General features: G+C 42.6%; 1 protein-coding gene across 6 annotated transcripts in view; it reads left to right on the forward strand.

The window, feature by feature from the left end:
- Window positions 1-3,058: 3,058 nt before the first annotated feature.
- The window catches only part of DICER1 (dicer 1, ribonuclease III), a gene marked incomplete at its 5' end in the record, with an annotated part of 45,243 nt that continues 35,229 nt past the window's right edge, over window positions 3,059-13,072 (forward strand). For 3 of the 6 annotated variants that reach the window (XM_084241200.1, XM_084241201.1, XM_084241203.1), the window contains 5 exons: window positions 3,059-3,202; window positions 3,829-3,991; window positions 5,224-5,354; window positions 6,566-6,700; window positions 7,092-7,252. In XM_084241200.1, the coding sequence (XP_084097326.1) occupies window positions 3,059-3,202; window positions 3,829-3,991; window positions 5,224-5,354; window positions 6,566-6,700; window positions 7,092-7,252 (734 nt within the window). Of the gene's footprint in view, window positions 3,203-3,828; window positions 3,992-5,223; window positions 5,355-6,565; window positions 6,701-7,091; window positions 7,257-13,072 lie in introns of those variants that run through there. The other 3 variants (XM_084241202.1, XM_084241204.1, XM_084241205.1) reach the window with 3 other exon arrangements.

The following is a 13,072-nucleotide window of genomic DNA, read 5'->3' on the forward strand; positions in this document are numbered from 1 at the left end:
GCCAAAATAGTTCTCTCTGTTTTCACATTATTGGATTACCTGTTGAATATTTTAATCTGGGATTTGCTTTCCCTAACTAGGAGTGTGTCAGCTGTGGCCAGCCACCACCTGTGTGAAGGGACTGAAAATGAGATAACTGTGATCTTATGGAAGACATGTTTGGGGGGTTAGATGGCTTTCTCCACTTTTTTTGCCAGTCTGCTCTCCCGCACCCACCCTAAAGGGCAAGTAGGAATAAGGTGGGCGTTTGTTTTCAGACCAGATGGAGTGTTTTGGAACTGCCTATGATTCTGTTGTGTCCATTATTATGCAAACATCCATGGGTCTGGTTCAGGCCGTAGACGCTTATTTCCATGTGTAGAGTGCCTCGCACCAGGAACTGCAAGAGCTGCAAAGAACGAGACATGCATCTTGTTTTTATGGGAAGAGTGCCGTGAAAGAATGAGGGGTGTATGTAGTGTGTCTAGTGAATATTTGCAAAATGATGTGAATTATGAAAGGCAAGTGGAAGCTTTTGATAAGTTTTTATGTTGCTTAGATGGACGTTGTTTTCATTCAACAGACCTGCATTATTTGTTTGCCTTGTCCCACATGTGGTTTGGGACAGTGGACAAATATGTGTGAGACAGAGCTTTCATACTCCAAGAAATCCTAGCCTAATCGGTCCTATTTATTTGGAAAAAAATTTAAAGTCACAGAAAACTTGCAAAAATAAATGTAGGGCAAAGAGTTTGTGTCTTACTCATTTTGCACTCTCTGTATATCCATGTAGTTTATTTTTCTGAACCATTTGAGAATAAGTTGCATACATCATGGCCGTTTACCCCTAAATACTTCAGTGCATATTTCCTAAGAATCAAAATAAAAATACTCTGTTCCATAGCCATAGTGCATTATCAGCCTGAGTGAATTTAGCAGCGCTGCTGTTTACAGTCGTGTCTGGGTGCCCCAGGGGACTCTGTCCTTCCTGGCCTTGTTCTGTAGCCCAGGGCCCTGCCTGAGATCAGTGACTGCATTGAGTTGTCATGTCTCTTAATGGTCTTTACTCTGGAACATTTTCATAGTTTGTGGTTCACGATACTGATGTTTTTGAAGAATACTGTCCCCCCCCCCCTTTTAAAAATCTGAACATTATCTTCATTTTTTTAGATGATTTTTCTGGAGTTATTAATTATTATTATTGTTTTATAGGAAAAGAAGTGGTGACATGGTGGTGGCTGGAGAGCAGGGGGGCTGCCCTCCTGGCTGAATGTGGTTTGGGCACGGAGGAAGACGTGCTAGGAGGTTTATACACTGGCCATCCTTCTCCTTTCTTTGTTATTCCCCTTCACCAGCAGGATTTGTGTTTTTTCCTGATCTCTTCTTTGATTGGTTTTGGGTTAGCATTTGGGTTGAGTGAAAACTGAGGAATCTGGCTTCAGGTTAAATAATCTTGGATAGTACGCAGGGGTGGGGAGCAAAGAAGTGGGGGGTATTTTGAGAATGGTGGCCAGGTGGGAGGCGCCACTAGATCACAGCCTTGGGCCTTCAGGGTAACCTGAAGTGACCTATTGGATCCATAGATCAGGGAAAACAGCCTGCCATGTTGGGCTCTTGCCAGCTTGGTAGATTCAGAAGCCTCAGTGGTGAACCTGAGGGCCTGCTCCCACGGGCCCAAGGGACTGTGGAATGTGTGCACTAGGCGTGAGAGGGAGGAGCGACTGGTGTGCTGGGTCAGCAGGGAAGGAGCAGGTTATTTCTCGTGAACAATGTAGTTCGGTTTGATCCAGGGAAAATAACGACTTGGTAGTTTTCCTAAAGTGCTCTGGAATTCTTTGTCTGCTGTTGTCCTCTGAGAAGGAGAGTGAGAACGGTTGTGTCCAGTCCACACACGTTGCCTGCCCAGCTGCGGGCCCGGCTCTCGAGTCGCTGTGTTGCACATGGTTCTGCATTTGTCCTGTCACAAGAGTCAGGAGTTTTGATAAGGAAGAGAGGATGGGGTCCTTTCTTTCCGGTTTTATAGAGCGATAGTGAGTACTCCAGAGTGATAGAGGAAGAAGATCTCCTCTTGGGCAAGTAAGTTCTGCTGATGGTCAGAAAGGCTGACGATGGACTTTAGCATCGAGATTTGTCCCCCTAATTCTCTATTTGCAGGTTACAAAATTTAAAAAGACTAAATATTTTTTTAATATTCGCTAAAATCAAATTTATCTTTGCAAAAGAGTACATGAAATACAGAGGAATCCTATGATTCATAGATCCTATGGGAAAGCTTTCATTTTACAGAACGGTGTACTTCATTTTAATTTATCTAGGATATAGATAACTTTAAAGATACAGGTTGGTGTCGTTGATCAGCTGTGCAACTGTGTCAAGTTTTCAATTGAGAAAAAGACCTTTCGTGTTTATGGTCTTTTCATAAAATGATAATATTGGCAGGTTGGTGAATCTTAAGGGAAGGCTCAGAGCCAAATGCCTTCCATATACTGTCTCAATATTTTGTCTACAACAAAATTTTGTCTACAACAGCATTTATGCTACAATAACAATAGAAATTTACAAAGTCCGTTTGAAATATATTTACATACATATAGACTTCAAGAGGCATCATGCTACACATTTTTTAAGGTGTGTTATGGACATTGTTCTATATCAGTAGATATAGATATGTATTATCTTACATGAATCTGAGTGTTCCATTATGTAGCTATATCATAATTTGTTTAGTTTTTCCATTACCTTTTTTTCTTACTCTTAAGTAATAATGCTACAGTAAATATTTGTGTACTTATTCCTTTGTGTGGTAGTCTCTTTGAGACAAGTTTCTATGCGGAGAATTGCTGGCTTGAAGGTTATAGAATGCTTGACTTTTAAAGCGATCCCCTTAGTTAAAAAAAAAAAAAGCTAAAACAATTATAGGAAGGCTTTTAAAAGGCCCATAGGAATGATATTCTGATGTTTCTCTTATTTCTGTGCTTGCTTTGGTTTTTAACCCTGCATGGTTGTGTAATGGTATTCTTTTTCCCTTTTGTAGTAAGCTGTGCTAGAACAAAAATGCAATGAAAGAAACACTGGATGAATGAAAAGCCCTGCTTTGCAGCCCCTCAGCATGGCAGGCCTGCAGCTCATGACCCCTGCTTCCTCACCAATGGGTCCTTTCTTTGGACTGCCATGGCAACAAGAAGCAATTCATGATAACATTTACACGCCAAGAAAATATCAGGTACTAATGAGAACACTAATACTGGAGCATTTTCACTAAAATGGAATAAATTAGCATAGAGTTGACACAACTTATATAAAACTCATTTACCATTTTAAGCTTTCCTCTTCTGATTAATTTTCTCATTCCAAACACTTTTGTTCTTAATAGTCCTTTTCTTTTCTAACATCTGCTGAGTAATTGATTTGATCGTTTTATTTGTCAAGTGCCTTATTTTTTCCCCCCTCTGAAAACCTCACTGTTCCTTAATATGCATTTGAGCGGTCTGTCCTCTTGAGCTGGGTAGGATATGAGATGGCTTGATCAGCCATAACCTGCAGAAGCATGGTTACTGTAAATTTGGTCAGTCCTCATTCTGGAGAAATATTGTACCTTTGCAAACATAATTCTTAAGAAATTGTAAATGCCATTTCAACACGTGTCATAGCACAGTGATATTTAATAAGAATCCTGACATCTCTGACCATGCTTCCATAAAGTTGTAGAAAAAAAGTCTTTGGACAAATTCATTGGAGGAAGATTTTAGTGAAATAGTGAAAATTTCCTGAATTAAAACAAAATCCAATTTTGTAAATTTTGTACTTAGGTAAGGAAGTGTGTAATCTTTCTTCCCACTGTACTTCTAGGTTGAACTGCTTGAAGCAGCTCTGGATCATAATACCATAGTCTGTTTAAACACTGGCTCAGGGAAGATGTTTATTGCAGTCCTACTCACTAAGGAGCTGTCCTATCAGATCAGGGGAGACTTCAGCAGAAATGGAAAAAGGACGGTGTTCTTGGTCAACTCTGGTAATAAAAAGTTCCCTTATCAAATTGTGTGGAGGAAGTTGGATGAGATTTTGGTTGAGCTGATTTTCTCAGTGGATCTTGTTAGATCACTGAAAGTGAAGAGAGTTTGACAAATAATGTGCTAATTGAAGCTCTGGAGCAGAAAATGCTTTGTCTTATTTCTTTATAATGTTTTTCTCAAATGTTAGCCATTTTATTCCATACATGTTAAACTTCAGTTTTTCTCTCAAATGCAATTACTTTTAATTCTGATTCTCCATTTTTGGGGAGTGAATTACTTTTGGAATATAATAGAATCCAACTAGTTAAATTATTATTATTATTTTTTTAAAGCATACAACTTTTTTTTTTTTTTAAAGATTGATTTATTTATACAAGCACTGGGTACAGTCAGAAGTGCGGGAGGGTGAGAGAATTCACCAGAGCCAGAGCGGGGAACAGAACAGGCAGATGGACAAAGTACACTGCTGAGGGGAGCAGTGGGTGGCAGGAGAGGTCTGCGTGCCATGTGGGACCCTCGCCCAGCGGCTGGGGATCGAACAGTGCTGCAGAGGCTGCGGGCAGCGTTGCAGCCTAGCGCTCAACCGCTGAGCCACTGGGGAGGCCCTATTTTTGTTTTTAATGTTTTAGCTTCACGAAGTATGTCAGAAGGTACTGGGTTATCAGAGTGATAGCTTTTCAATTTATGATTTAGCTCTAGATCATGGAAAGTTGTAAGTGTCTTAATAGATATTTAGACTCTAAAATACTGCTTTTTATGTATTTATGCTTGTTATATATTGATATTAAAAGTACAAAGTGTGAATCTAAGCTGCTGGGGGTACTAACAGAACAATGTCATTCCTCACCTTTTTTTTTTTAGCTTGTGTTTGTGTGTGATAGTTTCATGTTCTTTAAATGCATGTTAGACTGTCTTATTTCTTGGCAAAGAAGGGAGGGGGTAGATGCATGGTGGTTGCCATTGTGGCCTTGAAGCTGTTGGGTTCTTGGGTTGGAGAAGAGTAGCTGTAAAGGAGGAAGGTGGCACAGACATTCCTGTGGTGAATGTCAGAGGCCTGGCAGTGCGCCTAGGAGGTGCATTTTGGAAGGTCACCTTGGAACTATGATTTTAACGTAGTTATTAAAAAATTGGTGATTAGGTTTAATATTTAATAGTGTTTCCTTAACTGTCTTAATCAAGAGCCAACTGGGAAAGACTATTCATATTTACATGGAGTTGTATTTCTAATCAGCAAACCAGGTTGCTCAACAAGTGTCGGCTGTCAGGACTCACTCAGATCTCAAGGTTGGGGAATACTCAAACCTAGAAGTAAATGCATCTTGGACAAAAGACAAATGGAATCAAGAGTTTGCTAAGCACCAGGTAAGAATTCAGAGCAACTTCACTTAATATTCCTACGAGTCCTCGACCTGGTGTATAGGGTGACCTGTAATCTTGGTTGTCTGACTTGAAAACTTGTTTGGAAGGCTTGAAAACTCTACTTTCTTGTACGTGGTCAGCCAGGAAGCTGTCGCACGTCATGTGCTCTCTGACTCTGTCTCATCCTAAGCCATATAGAAGTTTGTGTTACTTTCACTTCATAGGAAAGAAACAGCACTGTCACATGTACCTGTGACCTCTTTCCATCCTGTAGATAATTTGCTCTCAGAAAATTATTTTTAAAGATTTATTTATTTATGCATACAAGAACTGGGGTACAGGCCAGAGGTTGGGGGGGGGGGATTGGGGAGAGGGTGAGAGGATTCACCAAAGACAGAGTGGAGAACAGAACAGGCAGAATGACTGAAATACATTACTGAGGGGAACAGCAGGTGAGTCAGGAGAGGTCTGCTGCACCAGGTGGGTAGCACCCTGGCTGGGGATCGAACTCATGCAGCACTGGCCACGGACAGCTTCATAGGTTGTGTTCCAACCCCTTGTGCCACCAGGGAGGCCCTGCTTTCAGAATATTTTAACTTCAGTTAAATGTTTTGAAACTGGAGAAATTTCTTGGTTGAGATGTCTGTGGTTTGATGGAAACCTCCCCTAACTTCACGTTTCCATGTAACCAGCCTTTGTGTGTGGTGTTGGGGGATTTGAAGAGGTGGGGGAGCGATGCTTCCTAACTCAGCATAAGCATCACAGTAGACTAGTGTATCTCACATGTTGGGTGATGTCCTCATTAACGAAGCGCTAAAATGTCCATAGGGTAAGCGAAAAAAAATTATTTAGTCTGTGTCTTTCAGAAAACCTTGTCAGTTCAACAAAAGAAAAAGAAAGTATGAATTGATTCAATTAATAGGTCTCAGTCAAAATCCAGCTGTAGGAGCCCAAAACGTGAAGTAGATTTAGTAGATTTACATAAAAACATGGTCTTGAGAACAATTTTTTCCCAAGTCTTTTCCCATGTTTTCCTAATTCTGCTTCTTTGTCCCAAAGAGTGAGTTTGCATCTAGACAGAATTTTTCAGTTTGACTAATGAATTTCTTATTTCTCACCTACGGTGTAGTAGCTTCATGATCTGATTTCCTATCAGTGAATCCAGGCAGGTGCATGGAGACACTTGTGTTGTACTGATGTTCATTTTGTTTTAGGTTCTTGTTATGACTTGCTATGTCGCCTTGAATGCTTTGAAAAATGGTTACTTATCACTGTCAGACATTAACCTTTTGGTGTTTGATGAGTGTCATCTTGCAATCCTAGACCACCCTTACCGAGAAATTATGAAGGTAAGTGTCTATATTTTTGTTAGTTTTAATTATTCTGGTCAACTTAGAGTATGTGCAGTATTTTTATATGTTGAAAGCAGTAATATTAGTTACCAGTTTTAGGATCTGGATTCCAGTATATGAATGAGTGAATATCAATATATAACTTAAATCTATAACCTGTAACACTAAATATGTAATAGTAGTTCATAATAAATTATCGTAATTTTTAAAATAGTATAAATGTATTACATAATCTCTCAGCATATCTAAATGTACATTTTTCATAAAAAGATCTTTTAAATAAGCTGCACTAATTCTGTGGTTAGTCTCTTTTAGTCATTTTGACTTATTTTAAAATGTTATGGCCTTGCAAAATGAAGTCCTTACTGTCTGTATTTTATTATGTTAGCTCTGTGAAGATTGTCCATCATGTCCTCGTATTTTGGGACTAACTGCTTCCATTTTAAATGGGAAATGTGATCCAGAGGAATTGGAAGAAAAGATTCAGAAACTGGAGAAAATCCTTAAGAGCAATGCTGAAACTGCAACTGACTTGGTGGTCTTAGACAGGTGTGTACTTCCTGTTGACTTGACTTTGTCACGAGACAGCTGTAGCGAATCACAGACTGTCAGTGTTACTCATAGCCCCTTGCAGATAGTGCCTGTTTAAGTGAACAGATGTCTTTTTAAGGGAGTGAACATGACTACCCATTACTTATCTGCACATACAAGAATCAAACCTTGTTTTCAGAGAGAAGCAGAGAGAGGTGCTCTTGACTTCAGAGAGGAGGTTGCATGTGTCAGCCCTTCCTGTCTGCTAATGTTGACAAGGAGAGGGGACATGGACAGTAAATCATGTCCCTTTTTCAATCAACACATGTGCTTTGTTATTCTCACTCAGAATGTCCTGTATGATGCTTGAAAAGAACATTGATTTATTTGGAGAATTCAGTATTTTACAGTATGCTTAAAAATAAATGCCAATACTCTGTAGCTTTGATTTTCTGGGAAAGAGGCTTATGACTTCCAGGCTTGTTTCTGAAGAGGCTGCTATTACGAGTTTCATTAAAACACAAACAATTGGCAGAAGAAATCTATATAAATTAGTAGGAAGGTGGGTTTTTAAATAAATGTGACTAGTTCAATTCATATTAAAATGTCCTTATACCCTTACTAAATGCAGTTTTTACAAAGCTAAATATTACCAAATGCATTTCTTTGAAGAGTTCGGTAGAGAAGAATGACCTGGGTTTAAATATTGGCTCTACGAATGTAAGCTGTGTGACCACAGGTGAATTGTTCAGTGTCCTTGAACTTACAAAATGGCAAGACATTGGTTTCAGGAGATTCTCTGATGATCAGTTCCATGGAAAATACTTTACAGTGTGCCTACCATTTAGTCGAATTTTGGGGAATGTTCTCTGTAGAATGAGAAGAAAAGATGATATTTCAGATTCATAGGTCTTAGGTGTCAAAATGCCACAGATTTCATGACCACTGGCACGTGCTATTTCTGATCAGCCTGAGCCACAAGTGTCTGACGTAGAATAAAAGGCTGCGCTGCTGCAGTTGTCTGGCCTGAGTGTAAGTCTTCAGGAGTAGGGCGTGAGAGCACTCTGTGAAACTGCTCACTAATCTGCTAGCCTTGGCGTGGCCTAGTTCCCTCACTGTGACTGTGGTAATTATGCCTTCTCATTTGGGGTGAATATAGTGAAAATTACAGTATATGTAAATATGTTTTTTACTACATGTCTTTTCCTTAATCATTACATGTGCTTTTTAGAATATTATGTGCCATTTCTGGTTGTCATATTTTGTGAAAGATCCAAGGAATGATACCAGAATTGACTGAAAATTGGCAGGAACTTTCCTTATGAGGTCACATTAGAACTACATTAAAAATAAAATTGATATTTACAGATGCTAAAAGTTTCAAGTAGTGTGAAAATGGGTACAATTTATGATAAAACTATCTTCCTGTGATGTCATCCCCCAATCATCCCTGTTTCTGCCTCTGAGAAGTTACCACTGTCGAGTTTCTTATATTTTGGCTAGTGTTATTCCTCTTTGATTGGTGCTTAAGGAGGCAAATCTAAACCTAAAAGACAAAAACATCTGGATTGTCCCGACCCGCAGGATTCGGAGGCACGGAAAGAGAAGGGCTGAGGATTGAAATGAGGGGCTTGACAACTTGACGCTAGCGTTTGCTTCTTTATTTTTCCTTTATCCTTTTCCTACTTTTACATGTCTTTCTTTTCCCTGACTTTCTTACTTCCCTGGCCTTCTCTCTGCTCCTCTCGCAGTAACCCTTGCCGTATCTCCTTACAGTCTCCTCGCAGTCCTTTCTCTCTCGCGCGGTTCCCTTCTTATACCCTGGTCGCTCCTCCCATCGTGCCTCTCGGTCTCGCGTGATTTACAGGAGGACGCAGGGGTTTCTCCGAAGGCGAAACAGTAAATCGAAACCTAATTCATCGAGCACATGTGCAACATGGCGCGTGCTCCAGGCGGCTCCGGACTTCTCCCCCTTTTTTCTTTTAAATGAGACACCTGGCCTGTCTTAGGTTGGCGCATCCCATATCCAGCCTTACCCGTCATCGCTAATCCGGCACACTTGGTCCGGACCGCTGTCTTAGGTTGGTCTGGACGGGCTACGCTCTTACCCGCCTTTGGCTCACAGGTTCTCTAGGTCTAAGTTGACCCATCCGGGTGCTACTGGGGCGTCCTGGTCAAGTACCATGGCGCCAAGTACTTGCCTGACCACCATAGCACAATAGCTCTTTGTTTCGCCTCCGTAGCCGATGGAGAAACCATACACTGAAGGCACAAAAAGTCAGGAGCTAAGGCTACCACCCTGCCCCAAGCTTGCAACTCTGGGAGGAGTCCTTTAAACCAGGCAATGAGACCCTCACCCGTAACAGGGGTAACACAAATAAAACTGTACAGAGGGTTACAAGGTATGTGAGCAATTAACAAAAGTGTGTTTATCCCTTTTTACATTAGAGCTGTCTGCTGACCAAGCACAAAAAGTCCATTCTGCAAATGTCCATTCATATATTACTGTGTTGACAACGCAGAAGCAACACCGGCAGCTAAATTGTCCATAGTGTCCGTATTTACAGCAGCTTGAGTGACAGCAATGGCGGCGGCAGCCGCAGCCGCGGCCACTGCTATTAAAACGGAAACAATAGCTGCAGTGATGCTAAAATCACATCTCCTCCTAGGTCGAACAGGGGAAAGGTGTGCAGAAACATCCACGGGCATGATTAAAATAGAAGGTAGACGAACGATCACCGCTCTCTCCGCACTCCGGGCCCAGAAGGCAGAGAGGGGGCAGGTCTCCGCTGAACAGTTCAACACAGTGGCATTTCTTGCATTATTGGGGAGGACAAAAAAGAAGGGAGGGGACAGACAGACAGCAGTAGACATACTCTATAATCTGTTATTCTGAATACTAACAGATTGTTCAATGGTAGAACTAATGTTTGCAGAATAAATGCCATTAAATAATTTCACCTCACCCTGGCCCAACAGGGCACTATCCAATGGCTTGGAAGCTAGACCAATAGTAAGATTAGTGGCAAATACTTGCGGAAAAGTGGAATCATGACGATCAATGAGGAGCAAAAAAAGCAGCTGATGCACAATCGCTCATCGTACTAACATCTGGGACGCTTGTGTCATCAGTGTTAGCAGGGTCAGGTATATTGACAAACCGAACCAATCGAGCAGGAACCCATCGGGGTGCTTTTGCATCCTGTGGGAAAAGACAAATGCTGCCTGGCAGCTGTATTAATACTGGCGCGGGTGGTTGCCACTCATTATTGACCTGATCCTTCCATCTCGCTTGCAGCATCGTGACCTGCCGAGGGTCTGGCGACCAGTGCCGATCAGCAGCTGACCGCCCCTGGGTATCTAGAGTCAAAAAATTAAGGGTAAAGAGAGCTGTAGTCAAACGGTCCCTGGGGGAGTGTTCTCCCCCTGTTTGTTTTAAAAGCATAGTTTTCAGAGAACCATGAGCACGTTCAACTATACCCTGCCGCTGCGGGTTGTATGGAATTCCCGTTTTGTGCACAATGCGATGGACCGCACAAAAGGAGGCAAAAGCCTTACTGGTATAACCAGGACCGTTATCTGTCTTAATGACACGTGGGCGGCCCATTACCGCAAACGCTTGTAGCAAATGTGAGCGGACATCAGAAGTCTTTTCACCGCAATGTGAGGAGGCGAAAAGAAAACCAGAGAATGTGTCAATGGAGACATGGACCAGGCTCTGTCGTCCAAAAGAGGGTACATGAGTCACATCGGTTTGCCAAATATGGTTAGGGAGGATGCCCCGGGGGTTAACTTCTGGGGGAGTCATCAGTGTTACCTAGAATTCTGCCAGCTGCAGTCATCAATCTTGCTAGGAACTCCGCATAAGGTTCTGTTGACCCTTGAATGACCTTTGTTAATTGAATGTCGGCTCCTCCTCTATCTCCTATTGCCTTCCAGGCTGACCGTCCAGCTGCTGCAACTTGGGCAAATACAGCCGGATCGTAATCCTTTTGTTGGTCATTACTATCATATTGCCCTTCTCCTGCTAACATATCCTTGTTTCTAACTGGAAATCCAGCATCAGCATTGAGTTTAGCTGTATAGGTGCAGTTCTCTAAAAATATACCTTTCCATACCAAATAATCCCCTGGGGAAGTCACCGCTCTGACTAGCGCCTTCCAATCATTAGGAGTCGGATTCGTGCCGATCCAGCTATCCAATAAGGTATGCGTAAAAGCGCTCTGGAGGCCATACTGAGTAACTGCCTCCTTCAAAGCCTTCAAATCTTTAAAAGATGTGGAGACATGTACTCTAGTACGCACCCCCTGAGGATCTGTCCCTTCCACAACTGGATAAGCATAATTAGGGGCCTGGGAAGCCAGAACTCTTTCCATCATAGAGCACAGTCTTTCCATTAATGGAAGATCAACCCTGTTGAGTGTTCTAGGAGGTGGCTCCCCAGGTGTTTTCCATCTCCTTTTACGCTTCCCTGCCTTATAACAACCGAGGCCTTTCTCATCCTGTTCCTCGTCTCCTCCCGACTCATCAGTAGAATCATCTGGAGAAGGGGCTGTTATTTTTTGAGTAGAGGAAGGGGGACTTACCGATGTAGAACTCTTTTTTTTTTTTAATTTTTTTTTTATAGAGGCATGTTATTTATTTATTTGTGTTTGTTTTGTTTATACATGCACTGGGTACAGTCAGAAGTGCAGGAGGGTGAAAGAATTCACCAGAGCCAGAGCGGGGAGCAGAGCAGGCAGAAGGACCGAAGGACACTGCTGAGGGGAGCAGCGGGCGGCAGGAGAGGTCTGCGCGCCATGTGGGACCCTCCTCTGGTGGCCAGGGAGCAGCCGGGGATCGAACCGGCGCTGCAGAGGCTGCGGGCAGCTTCACAACCCAGCGCTCACCCGCTGCGCCACCGGGGAGGCCCCGATGTAGAACTCTTAATGGAACTTCTATCTTCTTTCTCCGTTTGTCTCACTGTCCTGACGGCCTCAGTGGCTAACTGAGTGGCAGCAGTGCCACCGGCATTAAGAGCATCTCCCACCACTCCCCAGACCGTCAAAGTAGTGCCAGGAAGAGACTCAAGGCCATATAATTGCTGATGCAAGACAGTATCTCCTTTCACCTTATTCCAGTTGTCACTATCGACCTGATCCTGCTTCAGAAACCATTTACTAGTGATACTAAGGGTCTCTACAAATCCTTTAAGAATTCTTCTACTGAGAGGAACCCCAAACTCTTTTAGGAGAGCTTCCAGGGAAATAACTAACTGCCCCATGGACATTGAATTGCCCATGATCCCAGCTACCTTACCTTATTTTACTTGCCGGCTCACCACAGCTGGTCCTTCAGCGGTTCCTTCGTTCTTTTTCGTGCCCCGCGCTGGGCGCCACCTGTCCCGACCCGCGGGATTCGGAGGCACGGAAAGAGAAGGGCTGAGGATTGAAATGAGGGGCTTGACAACTTGACGCTAGCGTTTGCTTCTTTATTTTTCCTTTATCCTTTTCCTACTTTTACATGTCTTTCTTTTCCCTGACTTTCTTACTTCCCTGGCCTTCTCTCTGCTCCTCTCGCAGTAACCCTTGCCGTATCTCCTTACAGTCTCCTCGCAGTCCTTTCTCTCTCGCGCGGTTCCCTTCTTATACCCTGGTCGCTCCTCCCATCGTGCCTCTCAGTCTCGCGTGATTTACAGGAGGACGCAGGGGTTTCTCCGAAGGCGAAACAGTAAATCTAAACCTAATTCATCGAGCACATGTGCAACATGGCGCATGCTCCAGGCGGCTCCGGACATGGATAATACTAAAATCACAAAATTTGTTGACTCTGAGCCTCCATGCCTTCATACTTTGAGTC

Source organism: Talpa europaea (genome assembly GCF_964194135.1).
Source record: "Talpa europaea genome assembly, chromosome: 8".
In the NCBI taxonomy this organism is placed as follows: Eukaryota; Metazoa; Chordata; class Mammalia; order Eulipotyphla; family Talpidae; genus Talpa; species Talpa europaea.